Here is a 16,966-nt window from a genome sequence, read left to right as displayed (position 1 = left end):
TGTGAGTGAAGGTGGGAGGGTCCCTTATTCCCTCTGGGCTGGACCGCCCGCCGGGCTCGAGCGACGAGTGTACGCTGGTCGACAGGGTCCGGCTGGGAGATCTCAGCTTCCCACGCTTCACTGAGAAGGTTTGCGTCCGTATCTGTTGCTGCTGCTTGTAGCCTTGCGACGCTTACTTTGCACTGCAGTAGGAGGTACGTCAGAGTGTCTGCCACATTGCAGTAAGGGCAGATGTAAGAATGTGTTTATAGACATGGCGGAGAGGTTGACCTGCAAAGCGGGTTTCTAGCGTGCTACTCCTCACGGTGGTAAGGGGAAAAGGTAAAGAAAGTAAAAGAGGGGGAGGGGTGATTGTAATTTAGCAACGCCCCTTATAATTTGTAGAGCGTGTCGATATAGCACAATGTGGCTTTGCAACGTTGGCCTCGTATGGTGCAATAGTACGCTGTGCGTGAACGTGTTGCTTTGAAGACGCTTGTAGTCCGTGCCTTCGTCTTGAGTTTTGGATGTAGCGGAGGGTACGAGTTGCGTTCGAGCCGATTACGTTACAGTAATGCATAATGCGTTAGCGGTACGGATTCTCTCGTTTCTGCTTGTGTTGTTGAGTGGGAGGTGCCTCGAATCTCGTACGGGGATGCCCAGTTGACGCATTGGCGGGCCGCAAACCGAGGGCACGCAAGCAACGCTGTTGCGTTCTACTCTTGAAAACGAAGCTGGTGACGCGCTTTCTTACGTAATCCGTGGAACGCTTATTAAATAACGCAATCTAACTGAGGAAGAGAGAAAGGGAAATGCACGGGTGCGTGAGTCTGGGAGCAATCTGTCCAGTGGACCGAAAGTATACGATGTGTCGTGTTCGGACGGTCAGAAATAGAATCGGCGAGGTCCTCGTGTTCCTTCACCGCGTTTCTTGTCAAAGCTTTCATCACCTACCTGCTCGAGCTATGAAGAACCGGCTGTTGGGAAACGAGAGTATCGAAGCACAATAGACGCAGCCCTTTTGAGGTGACTTGATCACCTTTACTGGGTATGGAGGACATGAGCGCTATACTCTCATTCACCTACTAATCAGATTCAAACTTGTGGGTAGACTGATCAAGTGACGTAATGTTCCCACGGCACCTCTGTACAGACATCGGGGACCCGGAGTGCCTGCCGCTCCGTGTCCATCGGTTGTCACTTTGCTCTAAGTGGATTAGCGCCCGATGCCATGCCTTTCTGTAGACTCCCTGATATCGGGTGTTGTTCAGAGCGCGCGTTGGCGGGAGCATTACTAAAGTAGGATGCACAAGGGAGGAGCGTAGGCAGAGAATTCCCGGAGCCATTGGATGGATGAAGCCACACAGGTGCTAACGATCTCACGACTCCTCTCGCATGCTTAGGCACATCATACAGCGCGTGCAGACGCGCACGTTGTATCGATCAACCCCTTATGTGTTCGTCGAGCCTTGCAGGTTGCGTGGGATATGCATCTATAGGTTGGCGTTCGGCAGTGTTATTATAGCAATGCCGTGGGAGAGGGTAACAATGGCCTCTCTGTGGTCGACCTCGATGAGAAGTGACCGATGGTTCTGCGCTGGTATATCCATTGCGCTGGCGAGCATTTTGTTCAGCGTTGTCCGCTGACTACGCTTTACACTCTCCGAGGATTTTTTGTTTTTTTCTGCCGGGAGGTTTCCCTGTGAAAGAATGCTCATAGGCGACGATTCCTTTGGCGAGTATCTCTGCTACATTGACCCGGGCTGGTCGTCAGGTAAGAACAACGTGCGCTATGCGCGATGATGCTGTGCTGGCGGCGCTAAAAGAGAATTGGTCGAGGTTTGACACAGACCGCTTTACAGTTTGAAAATATGCCTACCCAATATTTGTCAAGGTCTTCTTGAGTATCCAGCGCATAGAGCGGGCGTCCCATAGTCAGGAGTGTCCGTCAGGAGGATGCTCGCTTGACCGCCACGCTCAAGACGCCAAGATATGTGAATGTGACCCAACCCAGTTGTGAGACTACCTATTTGTTCGAGGTCACGTTTGCGTGATAGGTGCTGGAGGTCTAGCTTGCCCGATCACGGCATGATTATAAGGCACGCCGTAGTGGGACACGGGCCCCGCCGCGGTGGTCTAGTGGCTAAGGTACTCGGCTGCTGACCCGCAGGTCGCGGGTTCAAATCCCGGCTTCGGCGGCTGCATTTCCGGTAGAGGCGGAAATATTGTAGGCCCGTGTGCTCAGATTTGGGTGCACGCTAAAGAACCCCAGGTGGTCTAAATTTCCGGAGCCCTCCACTGCGGCGTCTCTCATAATCAAATGGTGGTTTTGGGACGTTAAACCCCACAAATCAATCAATTAGTGGGACACGGAAGTGTTCTCTGCACTTTACCGTCATCGAAATCGTGGCCGGTAACCAAACCCGCGCCAGCGAGCTTAGGCTGTGTTTATACATATTGTCACGGGGTCGTGACGTGGATGAAGGGAGCAGACTGCAGGTCGAATAATAAACTTTCACGTTACTCGGGCCGAACTTGTGGGCACATAAAATGAAAGGGCAAGGTTCCTTTTGGCGTTGCATAAGTCAGTTGCCAGACTTTGGGGTAGTTGTTGTCAGACTGCCGCTAAATTTGGCTAAAAAATTTTCTCCTGTAGTTGTGGCTTCTTTGTAAGAGTTTGGTGCCATCCGCGGTGCATTTCGCGAGTGCATGAGCGACGCTGGCCGTTTTAATTAACGGAATGAACCGAGCCTAGCAGAAGTCGAGCGTGGCGTTAGATAACAGCAAGACACTGGCACTGGTAGCGGCTAGCAGAGCGTCGGCCGTCGATCAACTGACAAGCGGCAAAGCGTGTCGGCGTTTATACCCTTGCCATCGAATATTCTAGCGTTATCGCTGGTGGTGACGTAGGTTCCCGAATAATCTTTAATGTTCACGAAGTGGACGTAATCTTAACAAAGCAATCTAATACATCCTCGAAGCTTCTCTATCATCGTAGCCGCGGTATGCGCTGAACGTAGTGTAACGGGGTGATAACAGAACTCGAGGAAAGGAACGTGTCAATATGGAGAGTAGTTAATTTTCAACGTCAGTGAAAGCTTTAAGTTGATTAGCCGTACTATCGTGTGTCGATCGTAAGCGTGCGTAGGGCGTTTAGTTTCTGACTGTCAAAATGGCAATGCGGACGAAACAAGAATGACCGAGCTTTTGATGGTAGTTGCTGTCTTGTGGGAGGCTTAGAAGGAGTTGCTGATATATCCATAATTGAAGTGGCGTTTCGAATGTTTTATGAAAAACGATTTACTGTGGTAATTCTAATATTAACGTCAAACATGTAGTATATCGAATTGCGCTATCATGTGCAGGAAATATGGATACCGCGGGACACCCAAACTAAGTTATAATTGGGCTTTACATTTCTGTCGTGGCTTGTTAATAATTAAACTAGTACTATCTTTTACGGGCAGGTTACTTCGTTAGAAGTGATGGCGCGACATATTGTGTGATGCTCCGTGCTCAAAACGTTTGTGCAGCTGTGCCGCATTGACAGAATGCTTGCAGGCGAAGCCCATTGCTCTTTTTCACTTAGCCTTTGTGTGTAAAAGTGAAGCCAACTTCCACGATGAGGCCTGAAATTCTATTACATGTCCGTTCAGTATGAGCTGGAATACAATTATCGAAATATAAGTGACTGCGCGGTGAGATCATTATGCGAAGAATTTGGGATAAAGGCTTTTATGAGTACACGTTTGTTGTATCGGTATCACTTCAAGACAGCTGTCTTTATGTCCTTGTGCACTTATAATTTTCTATGATCCTGTAGTCACTCTTGATGATCATATACCATTGTATTCTGTATGGCAAATGCTTGTTGGTGTGGCTATGCATTTGCTGCCAGGGTGGCACGACCTAGTTAGGCATTTTTTTTCAGCCTTTAGTCGTGTCCCCCGGCAAAGTGTAACGATTTTGCCTTGAATAAAATGAAATCAAAATGAAAAAAAAAATCTAATTCACCCATATTCGAATGACAGAGCTATTTCGACGCAAATATTTCGCACTTTTTTGTCGACGCTCACGAAAAGCCCAAAAAGGGGATTAGACGGCTTAGCTGAACATGGCGCCCCAAACGTTTTTACACTTATTTGTATTTTATTGGACAGTGAGAAAATAGGACTTTTTATTATTTTTTTTTTGCGAAAGCAAGCACCCCTTGTTCATTTGCCTCTATGGTGCACGTCGAAAAAAAATCGATTATTTTTTTTTACAGTTGGCTGCACTTTACATTGAATGTATACGTTTGGTGTGCGGTAAGGTCTATTCCTGAAGTTAGCACTTGAACAATAACTTTCCATACTGCTGACATAGATGTGGAATATCGTTCGTGCACGGCACTAGTTTCCCTAAAGGAGAAAGAACTTCCAACTGCCAGTAGTTCTGTGCAAGTGTAGGCCATTGTGCTTTCGCAAGAGAGTGAAATCCGGCCATGCCCTGTATGCGAGCGTTCTCTTTCACAAAGGACCAGTCTGTACGTTCCATTGTGGAGCTGTGCAGTCACGAATGACGAGCGCAGTGATTGGCGTCACGACATAAGAAGCGCACACATATTTATTCTTTCTTCACGCATTATTAGACCCTCAACGAGAGGCGATGAGCCTCTGCTGTGCAGTACTGAAAAGAAACGGATCGCCGTAAGAACTTCCACCGATGAAAACTCATCTTGGGAGACTGCAAGATAATCACCCTCGAAATTTAAGAGTTGAGAAGGATAGACGCAGGTAAAGCCCCTCCATCGCATGTGGGAGTTTTACCCCCGTATTCACAAACGCTCCTCGACTCGACTTTCACCCTTCACTTGACAGAGTTGAGCACTGCGCCACCGCTCGGCTGAGAATGACGCTGCACCACTCAAGAATCGCAGCAGGTTATTGCTGATATGCAGAGACTTGCCTTGCCTACAGGCGGCGCTCCAGTCGGCTTTCTTAAGTGAAGGTGAAGCGTTGAATGAAGGGACGTTCTTGAATACGGGGGTTAGACGGAGCCATGCGTGCGCAGGGCTCCACTTCAGGAGAAGGGGAGGTTCATCTCAGTGCCCCCCTCTCAGATGACCGGAGAAGGGGGGGGGGGGGGCTGCTGAGAAGTGCCTGCAGAGTTCAACTCAAGAATGTCTAAGAGAGATAAATTGGCAAGCTTATGTCTCTCCCATACAAAACAGGATATTATGCTAACACATTGGCACCATATGCAGGTGTCATACCGTGGCGTTCACAGTGTAAGGACATATTGCGAGTTTCTGCCGAGATAACTTACATTGCTTGAGGTCGTTATCGCTGTACTGCGCTCATACCAAAATAGGTGACGCAAAATAGGCTAGATCGGTGTGTCGCTTAGGCTGAGTGCCTGCTGTTACGAGCACTTACAGATTGTGTGTCTGTACGTGAAGCTGTTTTGCATAACTAACATTACTTAGGGTGATATTGACCATCATAGCTTTACTTGGTAGTTAGCAACTACATCTCGATAATAAAGCCACGTTCACTGAAGTCTAAACTTTTCTATTTGTTGATTACATCGAAATATCATACTGGAAAATGTTTCCAGCATGCGAACATAGAAAAAAAAAACATAGTACACAAAAAGAGTGCTCCATTTGTCAAATTTGTCTACTTTTTTTCTTATGTTCACGCGCTGAAAAAGTTGTCTTTTTGAGTACATTCCAACTAGCCTAAGGTACCACTACTACATTGAAAGATATAAGCCATCTTCCAGAGCCATATCTGGAAATCTTATTTGGGGGCAGGGGTGCCGACTGCCGTCTATGTATGTTTATGCATGTGTTTGCATGTGTATCCTTATAAAATACAAAAATGTGGGGCAGGAAGGGGAGGCGAACCACCGAACCGCCTCTCTGGCTGTCTACCCCTTTTACAGGAGAGTTGTGGCATATTTCTCCTTACAGAATTCTCACAGATAGTTGAGTTAATGAAAAGCTTGTGTGAAAATCTAAATTAAATACAATTCACAAAAAGCACAATACGACATAAACAACCAATTAAAGTTCTGTGCTGTTCATTGAACTGTTTTCAGTGTTCAGGATGTCTGAAGGGCTTTTTTTTTTAACTTCTGTTGCAACTTGAGAGTGAATGTTGTACGATGCCTGCAGACAAACCAATGCTCAAATTCACCAGAACAACTAAGTGACATGACTTATACAACAAACTTGAAGCTCACAATTCACCACTTTAATGCTTTCTCAAATATGCATATACTCACCAGTATTGCAAAAATATAAATAATTTGATCAAGAAATCATGTGTTATAAAATCATCTTTCTTCCCTGAATAAAATACACTTACATCAATAATTACAATTTTCTCTCATTAGGAAAAATGTTCAATCTTTCATTGTTTTTGTATGAGAAGGCATAAATGTATTACAAATGTGCCATTACAGTAACTGTTATCTTAGAAGTAATCAGTGATCCTTCACATAAATACCCTGTGATATAGCATGTCGTATACAGTACAAAATAAAAGTATTTGCACAAATCAAATATCACAGTTTATACAATACATTTAACAAACATGCCTGGCACTTTGTAGACTTTCCTTTAACTAACAAATTCTTCACTTTTTTTTTCACGGTCATAAATCTTGCAACATCACTAGACACAGGAATATGCTAGTCATGATATGTGCTGAGACATAACATAAATAAATGTTACCCTAATTAGTTCTAATACCATATATAAAATGAGCTTAATTTCACTTGCACTCAATGTTATCACAGAAATTAAAATCAGTGCCATTAGGTTTACAAATGAACTTAACTGCTGTGAACCATCTCTGAGGTTCACATTAACTGTCTAACCTACGCCTGTAACAATCCCACTTCATGTCAAATTTATGTGACTTTTTTTGTTGTCATCAGAGGCAACGAAAAACCACTAGCTTTACCAACATCTTCATATGCGTCAATTTTTTGTGAAGATTCTATGTTTCAAATGGCATTTATTAAGCAAGTACCTAAATATAATTAGTTTTATGTCAATTGCAATAATTTCAAAGCTGCAGTAATTTGCATGATAGTCGCACAACACCACACATTGAATGGCAATTGTAGCCAATGGCACAGAAGATCAAGCTCTATTTGGCACCATCTACGGCAACATCACAGCTAACAATCTAGCCACCCAATGCTTGCTGTCACCATGCTACTATTTGCATTTTAACAAAGAGTGCATAGCAATTGTGGTTACCCTTGACATGTCTGACCTGCTTGCATGTCACCAGCAATTGCTTCAGCAAATTCTGGTTTCCGCTCCAGCCATCTTTGTTAAAAAGAATAGCTTCATAAATTATCTCCGATATGCTGGCCAGCTCATACAAGAATCATTGCCAGCTTGCTTTGGCTTCGTAGTATCATATGACTTCACTGTAATAGCTTGGAGAAATATGTAAGTGGGACAGCATTAAGAACCACAGCTCTAGTGAGCACCAACTCAAGAACGCCGCACTACACTTCTGTGTACTCAAATGCAGTGAATTTTCTAAGCCCTAACCTAAGTGTGAGGTGCTCAGGGAAAGAAACGAGCCTAAATAGGGTTAAGTGACGCAAATACGTCAGTCTTCATTTTGCATTGTATTCACACAATAGTTGCTCATACAGTAACACGAGAGCTGGCATTACCTGTTTTGACCAAATTCGTACCAAAACACCATGTTCATTTTGAGCAATTGCACATACAATTTATCTTACCGCTTTTGATATAGCACTTAATTCTATGAGCACTCTGCATGACAAAAACCATGCAGTTATCACATGAAGTCATAAAAATCTGAGTGATATTATGAACAAACTTGTTGGCAGTTACTTCACCAATGATACTAATGCTGAGGGAGGGTGCTGTGCTTCTTAGTTTCTACATTTCATAATTGGGGAAACTCAACACCATTATTCGTATTTCTTAGTGTGGAGCAATGGTGTAACGAGAAATTTTTTTCACCTGGAAAGGAAGTGGGCACACAGAACAGCACGCATTTGAGTGGAAAAGGGGAGGTGGGGCAAGCAAGTGTTCCTGGTATTTGTTCTACACGAAGTATCCGAGGTACACAGAAACTTCGAGAGTGAAGGCAAGTGCCATGTGTTCTTTCTGTTCTGTTCCATATCTGTAAGAGCGAGCCTAACTGGCAGTATCAGTATTCACCCAACTTGCAGTGGATCAAGTTACACCATCGCTATGCATTTTCGTTACCAAAGTTAGAGGCTGCCTTTGCTGGACAGCAAGATATGCAAACACTAGGGATTCACATTACTTGCAATATGTGCTTACATGCAAGCAGTTTGTTTCCAGCAGCCTCATAAGGGACTTACAAATGCATTTCTGAATGCAACATTGCTGCACCAATGACTTTGAGTCACCCACACTGTAATACTGACAGCTGCCCTGTACACTATATTTATTACTCATTGCAGCTAACCTGCTAGTAAGCAATCACGAATTCTGTTCTTGTTCGAACTCTAGTTCTATGTAAAAACAGTGAAGACAATTGGAAGAGTGAGATTATGGCACAAGCCTTAAATGGTAATTCAAACTCCTACTGAGCGCACAACAAAATATTTTGCATACAGGTAAAGCCCAATTATTCTATGCCAGCGCCTTAACATAAGTTAGCAGTGGTTACTGTCCCTCATTTCACGACAAAAAAAAGCACATCTTCACCCTTGCAAACTTTTTTTACTAGAGTGAAAAAGCATCATTTCACTGAAATTATCTTTAAAAAGATTGCAAAGCACTTTTGTAGATATAACATTCTGACTTTTTATTCATTACTACTAAGCTATGAACTATGACTGGCCTTGTTTGCATGACAATCATGTAAGAAGAATACTCCTAATCTTTTAAAAAACAACTTATAAGTTTGTTGCCTAATATAATCAAGCATTTTTAAATGCGTACGGTAATATGAATGTATGCGCCATTGTTTTACAAGGCTAGGAGTCTTCACAATTATTTTAATTAGGCAGGGCAAGGCATACATTCTTAAGAGTGCAGACAGGGCTGGCTGCTTTTACTACCAGCGTTGAGTGGCCAGATAGCGCCTAAATTACTGCAAACTGCAGGGCATTACGAGATTGTTAAGACTTTCAGTGGTGCCACCACAATGAAAGCTTTGGTGTACTAACTTAGAACTTGTTCGATTTAGTCTTGAAACAAGGCTTAGAAGAAAGCACAGAGGATTCATTACTAAATCACTAAATGACTTATCCAAAACAGCAGGAAGAGGAAGACGGAAGCTTGCGGTGAAAAAAAATCTGTAAACAGGGTTTGTGTGCTCAAACTGATGTTGCGACAAGTGGACTTATCGCTTTTCAAGGCTAGAACTTATTTTTTAGAGCTAGCGTGTGTATGCTTTGTATCGTCTCCTCCATCTTAACAAAGGACTGGGAGAGGGCAAATGTGGAGAGGGTGAGGGATGCTGTCACAAATAGTGTTAGTGCAAAGGAAGGCTGTATTTTGTGAATAAAAAGAAGAACCTGAGGGAAGGTAGGGGTATAGGCGTTCCGCTGCGTCATGGTTGTCAGAAGCACCACTTAAAAATAGTAGGTTTAAATTTCTCAGGAGGAGGGCTTAGCTTTCATTGGTTTTCTTCATGTATGTATTATATCAAACCCATTCAGGAGCCTATTTAGAAGCATTTATGCCAGCTGGTATTGAACCTGTGGATAACGCATGACTGTAAATTTTCTGTCACTTGCAGACCAGAACTTTGAGATAGTCAAATTTGTGTTCGGCTGCATCAAAACGCTGTGCCACTGCTTTCAGTAATTTCATTGCCGTGTTCGTATGGTGCACGTTTAATCTAGCATTAACAGGCTATCTCATTTCGGGGGCATTAGTTTCAGTTTCAGTTTTATTGAGCATTTTCTTCACAGAGTTGCGAAAAAGAAAACGCAAGGAAAATAGCAAAAAGCTGCTATGTTAGCAGCTTGACGAGGCTCCTACCCCTTAATATGAACATGTACATAATGTTTGAACTCATGCAAGTAAAGCAAGATTTTATATTACGGATGTCATCACTTGCAGTGCTTTTGACCATCACGTCATCTTGAAGGTGTGTGCAAGACTTGCAAACACATACATGCCAGCGGTAAGAAAATCGGTTCTAGCCTGAAAGACTTGTCAAAATGTCAGCTCAAGCACACATCTCCCATTTTTTGTGTTTGACTTAAAAATTGACATCAGTGGCACACAAAAAATGAAGGGTTATATATGTCGAAACTATGTTGTGATTGTAAGACATGCCATGGCAAGCAACTGTTGGGTATTTCTGATTACCTGGAGATTTTTTGGGGGTACTTCCGGGTCCTGTTGCACTAGCATTTTCACATTTCCTAGCAATTGAAATGTGGATGCTGTGGCCAAGAATGTAAGCAGTGTTCATGAATAATTTATTTCCAAAAATAAATTTAAACAAGTATTTGAATTATTATTCACCCAGCATTGCAACTCTTAATGTTTACACAGAGTAGAAAGACATTCTTGCAAAATGCAGCTGTCTTTAAAAGAATACATGCGCCAAAATAAGAAAAAAGCTTTGCTGAAAGGTTGCACAGCTAAATTGAGCAAGCTCTTTAAATTATGTCCAAAGGACAAAGCCAGTTGTCTAGTGCCTAAGAAGCAACTGAGTGAAGCGCATCACGAATATCTGCAACCCGACAGCAAGAAAACACTTGCAGTAATAGCAGATAAGCAGCAGCCCAGCAAAAAAACAAGGACGCACAGCCGGGGTAGATGGTTGGGATTTCACCCCATTAGACAGCACGGCACGACAGGAACCGAGAGAGAGGACTCTGAGCTTGAGCTTTCTTTCCTCGTCCTTGTTGTGCTACACCGGTCGATGAAATTAAGGAAAACGCAATCTACACAATCGTCATATGCAGCACAGAAGGAAACTAAAGACTCACCACAAACATCTTGTATATTCTGTCAGTTTTCTCTCTGCTGAAAATTTTGCTCAAGTTCCACTCCAGTGCTGTAGATATAGCACCAGATAACTGTGCTACTGAGTGTTCACCTCAACTGACACTGCCAATGCATACCTTTACTTGGTACACGATTAAATGATTTTTTATGCAAAATAGTTCTGTCCTCATTACAGAATAATGTTACACAATTTTTATATGTGTGTGCTTCATGCACTATACAAAAAGTTTCCATCATTGCAGGTTGGCGACAAAAGCAAAGTGACAGTCTTTATGACTAAGAACACTTTCTGGCGAAGCAAGTAGTCTTCGTAGCACTGCTAGCGTCACCAGTACTGTCTTTCATTATGACTGTATGGCTTGTGTCCACCATGCCCACCGTGCATGTCAGCAGTAACATTTGGGCTCCTCACTCGGGGTGGAGATCGCACTGGCCCTATTGATGGTGCATGGGGTACATTCTGCTGCAGTGACGTGCCACTGGGTTGACTGTAACGAGGGCCTTGCAGTGGTGCATTGAAACTGCTCTGCTGAGGTGCCATGACACCATGATTACCGTAGCCCTGCCCTTGCGGCCTTGCATCGTAAAAGCTGTGCTGAGGCTGCATCGAATGAGCCATGCCGCTGTGATGGCTGTAGCTTTGTCCTTGCGACTGCTCATTGTACATGTTTGCCTGGGATGGCAAGGCACTTTGGTGACTGTAAGTGTGTTGTGGACGCACCGGGACAAACGCACTGGGCCGAGGGGCAATGCCATTTTGGTAAGTGGGGGGCTGCGATCGCATATCATTCACACTGAACTGGGGCGGCAACGCCCGCGGCATGTCACCTGTGTTACCATACTCACGCGCATAACCTTCACTTCGTGCGGCGTTCCATGCACTGTGCCCGTAAGGAAGTGAGTCACTCGCTGCACGGCTGTTGGAGTCCCAGTAAAGGTCACCATCGGCTGGAACAGGTGCAGCCACTCCGGGAAGCCTACTGCCGGCGTCTCTGGAGCATTGTATGTTGCCGACGTATTGTCGTCTGTCGCTACTTAAAAAGTTGCGGACGTACTGGTCTTGCATGCCTCGTAATCGCAGAGGTTCGCGGGCGTACTCTTCCCCGCTGGCGCCTTGAGCAGGCTGGCAGACTTGTAGTCGCCTGTCATCACCGCTAAGACCCAGTGCAGGCACTTGCCCTCCGACACGTTGTAGGTCGCTGACGTATTCATCCCTGTCGAACTTGTGGCCGCGGGCATTCTGAAACTGCTCAATGGCTGTCGCGGGTGCGACACTCAGCTTCTGGATCATGTAATTGCAGACTAGATACCCCGTCCTGTTAACGCCGTGAGTACAGTGCACACCTATCAATTTGCCGCTGTTCACAGGGTCAGAGAGGAAGGCGTCGACGGCACGGAAAAACTCGCTCACCACACCGTCGCTGGGTATTTGCTGGCCGGCGCACATGATTTTGGCGTGGAGGATGCCACGATTGACGAGAGAATCGGGGTCGTAGTAGCGGTTCGTGCACGTCAAATCAATCACGAGGCCTAGGCCCTGTATTCGCTGCAGAAGATCGTGCGGTGTGAAGCGTTTGCTCGCTGGCATGCGGGAGCATATCGATTCACGAAGCGGCACCTTGAATGCTATGAACCGCGTTCCGGGCACGACGCCTCCAACCTCGCTGTAGTCTAGCCACCGGTCGGGAATGCTTTTCGAACGACCCATGTTGTAAGTGAGCTGACGGACACGAAACGCACGTTCAGCACGAGGCAAGAGGGGCAGTCAGCAAAACGAAAAGGAGAACATGTTGAAATAGGCTGCTCCGCTCTTAGGCGGAGCTTCGCATTCGCCTTCACTCTCAAAATGAGAGACGCTGTTTCGTACAACCGCTTTATCCAGTTTCGGTTTCTTTTTCGATGTCGCACCGCGTTTCTATGACGGCTGCTCTATGACGGCTCGCTCCACCTAGTAAGAATTGATCATTTTATTTCTAGTGTAATTTTCAGGGCTGTCATTGAACCCCTATGTTTATTTACGACCTGTAAGACGCTGCGGCTTTCATTCGGGGCACAGTCGAGTAGTCCCAAGAAGCTCGCCTGTATCGCTGTGTGAAATATTAAATTATATAGAAAATATGGCTACATTCTTACTTTTCCTCTAAGGTTTATGTTCTCTCAAAGCTATCGAGCGTATTTTCAGCGTGATTCTGGACCTGTCGCCATTTAAACATATTTTCACAAAATTATTTATCCTCATTACTTTTAGAATTTTGTGAGTTTAAGGGTAAATGCGTGATCTTTCAAACTTCTTCGCGGTGCGGCAATGACAATAACAGATTTTTTTGTTATTTTGAATCTGTGGTCACTTTTGAAGTGGAGCTGATATTTAAACATTCATTATGCGGACAGACTTTGCAGAACTTCGATTTAAGTTTAGAGAATTCATTCGTTGGTGACGATTATTTAGGTATTATTTTTATTCGGGAATTGATTACGTTGTTGTACAGTTTCTTCCCTTTTATTTGAATAATAATAATAATAATAATAATAATAATAATAATAATAATAATAATAATAATACGTGGGTATTTACATTGCAAAACTAACATATGATTATGATATGTCGTAGCGGAGGCCTTGTAGAATTTCGGCCATCACAGGGCCTCTACCCTTTCCCCTCCATGACCGCCGCGGCCGGAATTGTTATCTGTCGCGCTTCTGGGTGCGAGGCGATGCCACTTACATGTTTCTTGTTTGTTTGTTTCTCTCGTTTCAGAAGAGGAGTTGTCGACGGAAGCGACTGAACAGCCGAATGGTGACATTACCAAGGTGCGCGAACTTGAGTGTGTTTGGTTAGTTAGTTAGTTAGTTAGTTAGTTAATTAATTAGTTAGTTAGTTAGTTAGTTAGTTAGTTAGTTAGTTAGTTAGTTAGTTAGTTAGTTAGTTAGTTAGTTAGTTAGTTAGTTAGTTAGATGTGTAGTTAGTTAGTTAGTTAGTTAGATGTGTAGTTAGTTAGTTAGTTAGTTAGTGAGTGAGTTAGTTAGTTAGTTAGTTAGTTAGTTAGTTAGTTAGTTAATTAGTTAGTTAGTTAGTTAGTTAGTTAGATGTGTAGTTAGTTAGTTTGTTTGTTACTTTGTTTGTTCGTTTGTTTGTTTGTTACTTTGTTTGTTTTCCGATCGGTGTTCATTGGCTCCACTGTCACTTTTGTTCGTTCGATATTCGACACTGTCAATAGGTTATCAAGTGTGAGCTGTGCCGCTATTCTCTTACAGTGTGGTGAGCAATCTTTCGTCTCCTATGTCAATCTCTTTTCATCACTATCGGTCGCTTGTTTACTTCTAATTTTGCATGTTACTCGTCCTTGCCTTTTCTCGTCTTATACCGCTTGAAGATCACATTGTTTCCCTATATGGTAAACTTGAACCGACTAAGAGACATGACAAGTATTATCGTTTTGTACATCTGAGGTAATGTAGCTTTCTGCCTTATATTTTAAAGCCCTGTCCCAGATTAGGATACTTTTCTTTTTTGTTCGAATCATACAATGGGACCCCTTCGCAAAGTCATTGTCTTTTTTTTTTCGTAAGTTCTTATATTTAACATTGCCCTGCAGTAGGCGGGTTTAGGCTATTGATGGTGATTGTGGTCATGGTGATATTTAATACTCACGACCCTTAGTTGTGAGAACTGATATGGGGATTCTGATGCGCACCTTCTAGGCCCTTGTAGACCTCAGTAAGGTTCTCTTGAGGGAATTGTAATACGCGATCAAATCTACCGGTCAGCGGCACCCTGCGTGGGAGAGACCGGAACTTTCTATGGTTATTTGTCTCAGCCGCACTTTTCGTGCGAGTAACGTCGAGTGTTTATATCATGCAGTCATGTGCGCAGGGTGAATGCGAACCACTGCAGCCTCAGCAGCAGCATCAGCGCAGCAAGACAGTCTCCGGCACGGGCTCTTCTTCTGGAGACGCACCTGAGGCACCGTCGTGCGAACTGCGCGAGGTGGCCAGCCAGTTCGTGAGCGATCTGATCCACCGTGCCCGCGAGGTGGCGCAGAGGCAGCAGTTCCGCATCGACGAGGTCGACGAGGAAGACGAAGAGGAAGACCCGCCGCCGCCCAGGAGGCTCACCGACATCACGGCGGGACCCGTCAAGGCACGTCGTCCACGAAGCTTTTCCTCTTCTCGATTCCGGGGTGTCGTAATCTGTGTTTCGCAAAAGGGCACCGAGAAAAAAAAAAAACTCGTGGTAGGGATCGCTGACGGAAAGACATAATGTTTAATAAAGCAGAAGGAAGAAACGTGCTTATGTGCTATGGTGTGAAAGCATTCGTGCGTAGTACACGTCCCTGCACAGGACACTGTGTGCACGGCGACTCATTGTGCTATACCATATTCACCTCGCCGCGGTGGTCTAGTGGCTAAGGTACTCGGCTGCTGACCCGCAGGTCGCGGGATCGAATTCCGGCTGCGGCGGCTGCATTTCCGATTGGGGCTGAAATGCTGTAGGCCCGTGAGCTCAAATTTGGGCGCACGTTAAAGAACCCCAGGTGGTCAAAATTTTCGGAGCCCTCCGCTACGGCGTCTCTCATAATCATATGATGGTTTTGTGACGTTAAACCGCACATAACATCATCATCACCAGATTCACTTGTCATCGTACTCCCCTCTTTTTATGTTTCTTGTTTTCTTTTTCCTTAAAGGAGCACTGACGCGATTTGACTTCATCGCAAAAGGGACAGTTTCCGTTTCCGTAGTATTAAGCGCCAACGCTTTCCACATGCCGGAGTCGGACAACACGTATAAAATATTTTATTTTGATTTCAAAGTTTTCGTAGCTCGGCATACGCAAGACAGCTCCACTGCAATGGACCTTATCCCGACCAGTCAAGACAGTTGCTGATTTTGCTGGTTTTGCGTCCTGCACGCATCCTGAATCGCAGAATACCCTGTCAGGGTGGCTGGACTACATGTCACTCTTCGTTGTTTATATGCACCACGGGCGGATAACAGATTTTCTGTATACGTCGCCACTTGCTGTCTCTTCGTGACGTCACACTGACACGTAACTGAGACGCCGCCCCCTCAATACAAAAACCAAAGTAGTTTTTTTTTTAGGTAGCAGTAATAAAAATATATTAGATGCACTTCCATGCACCGCAGAACTCGTTTTAGGTTTATAGACACCAGTATCATTATTTAGAGCAACAATCCTTTTTTTTTTAATTCGTGTCAGTACTCCTTTAACCCTGTGAGTTATAGCTGATTATAAACCCGCTTTCCAGGAAAGGCAGGGAAAGTGTACCCTTGCTTACGACGGCTGGAAGACGAAATCCATCGTTTTTTTTTTTTTTTCTCCATCGATGTATTGCTCCTGCCCTGTCACCTTTCGAAATCTTTCTGCTCCTAGCGCGCCTTTTGCGCTGCCTCCAAGATTAAAGGAAGCTCGTTCGGTTTTGCATTGCCTCCGTGATCACACTGCCTTTGACTAGACTTACTGTATATGTCATCTTTAGGTAGCATATACAGTAATATATACAGTATATACATATTCCTGTATATGCCTAATATATACAGCATATACAGTAATATATAGGTAGCATATACAGTAATATAAAGGTAGCATATACAGTAACTCTACCTTTGACCAAGTATCGCCGCCATGCGTTAACCTCATCATATGACTTGAAGCTACAGCGTGACTACACGATGACGTCACATTCCTTAGTGATCTGTGGCGTCGTTGTGAAGCCGTATGGTGACGCCATCACGTGAAGATGATCTTTGCGTCACTCGTTCTCGACGCCACGAGAAAACAGACGCCGACGGTCAAATTTCGTATTTCATTGAGGCATGCAAGGCATCCGCGTTAAGATGTCTGGTTGTATGTATTGTGTTGGGAATGCAGGGCACGGAAGATTACATCGCAATGGTAGACTTTCTTTTTTTGCTGTAGCTGTTAATTATGATTGGGATGATTGCAGCGTATCGGAGCGTGAGGAGGAGACGACCGTAAGC

At 44.4% G+C, this 16,966-nt stretch overlaps 2 protein-coding genes across 3 annotated transcripts in view; one reads left to right on the top strand and one right to left on the bottom strand.

Annotated features, from left to right (window-relative positions):
- Positions 1-16,966, top strand: part of LOC119159364 (uncharacterized) — a 99,526-nt gene that overhangs the window by 73,937 nt on the left and 8,623 nt on the right. For both annotated transcript variants that reach the window (XM_037412100.2, XM_075865083.1), the window contains exons 2-3: positions 13,722-13,774; positions 14,838-15,104. In XM_037412100.2, coding sequence (XP_037267997.2) covers positions 13,722-13,774; positions 14,838-15,104 — 320 coding nt within the window. The remainder of the gene's footprint in view (positions 1-13,721; positions 13,775-14,837; positions 15,105-16,966) is intronic.
- LOC119159363 (uncharacterized) lies at positions 11,141-12,756 on the bottom strand. The gene has a single exon (XM_037412099.2). It carries the CDS (start codon positions 12,669-12,671, stop codon positions 11,289-11,291), a length of 1,383 nt encoding a protein of 460 aa, XP_037267996.2. The 5' UTR covers positions 12,672-12,756; the 3' UTR covers positions 11,141-11,288.

The sequence above is a fragment of the Rhipicephalus microplus genome, chromosome 1, assembly GCF_043290135.1.
Source record: "Rhipicephalus microplus isolate Deutch F79 chromosome 1, USDA_Rmic, whole genome shotgun sequence".
NCBI classification, from domain to species: Eukaryota; Metazoa; Arthropoda; class Arachnida; order Ixodida; family Ixodidae; genus Rhipicephalus; species Rhipicephalus microplus.
This window is presented reverse-complemented; position numbering and strand designations above follow the sequence as displayed.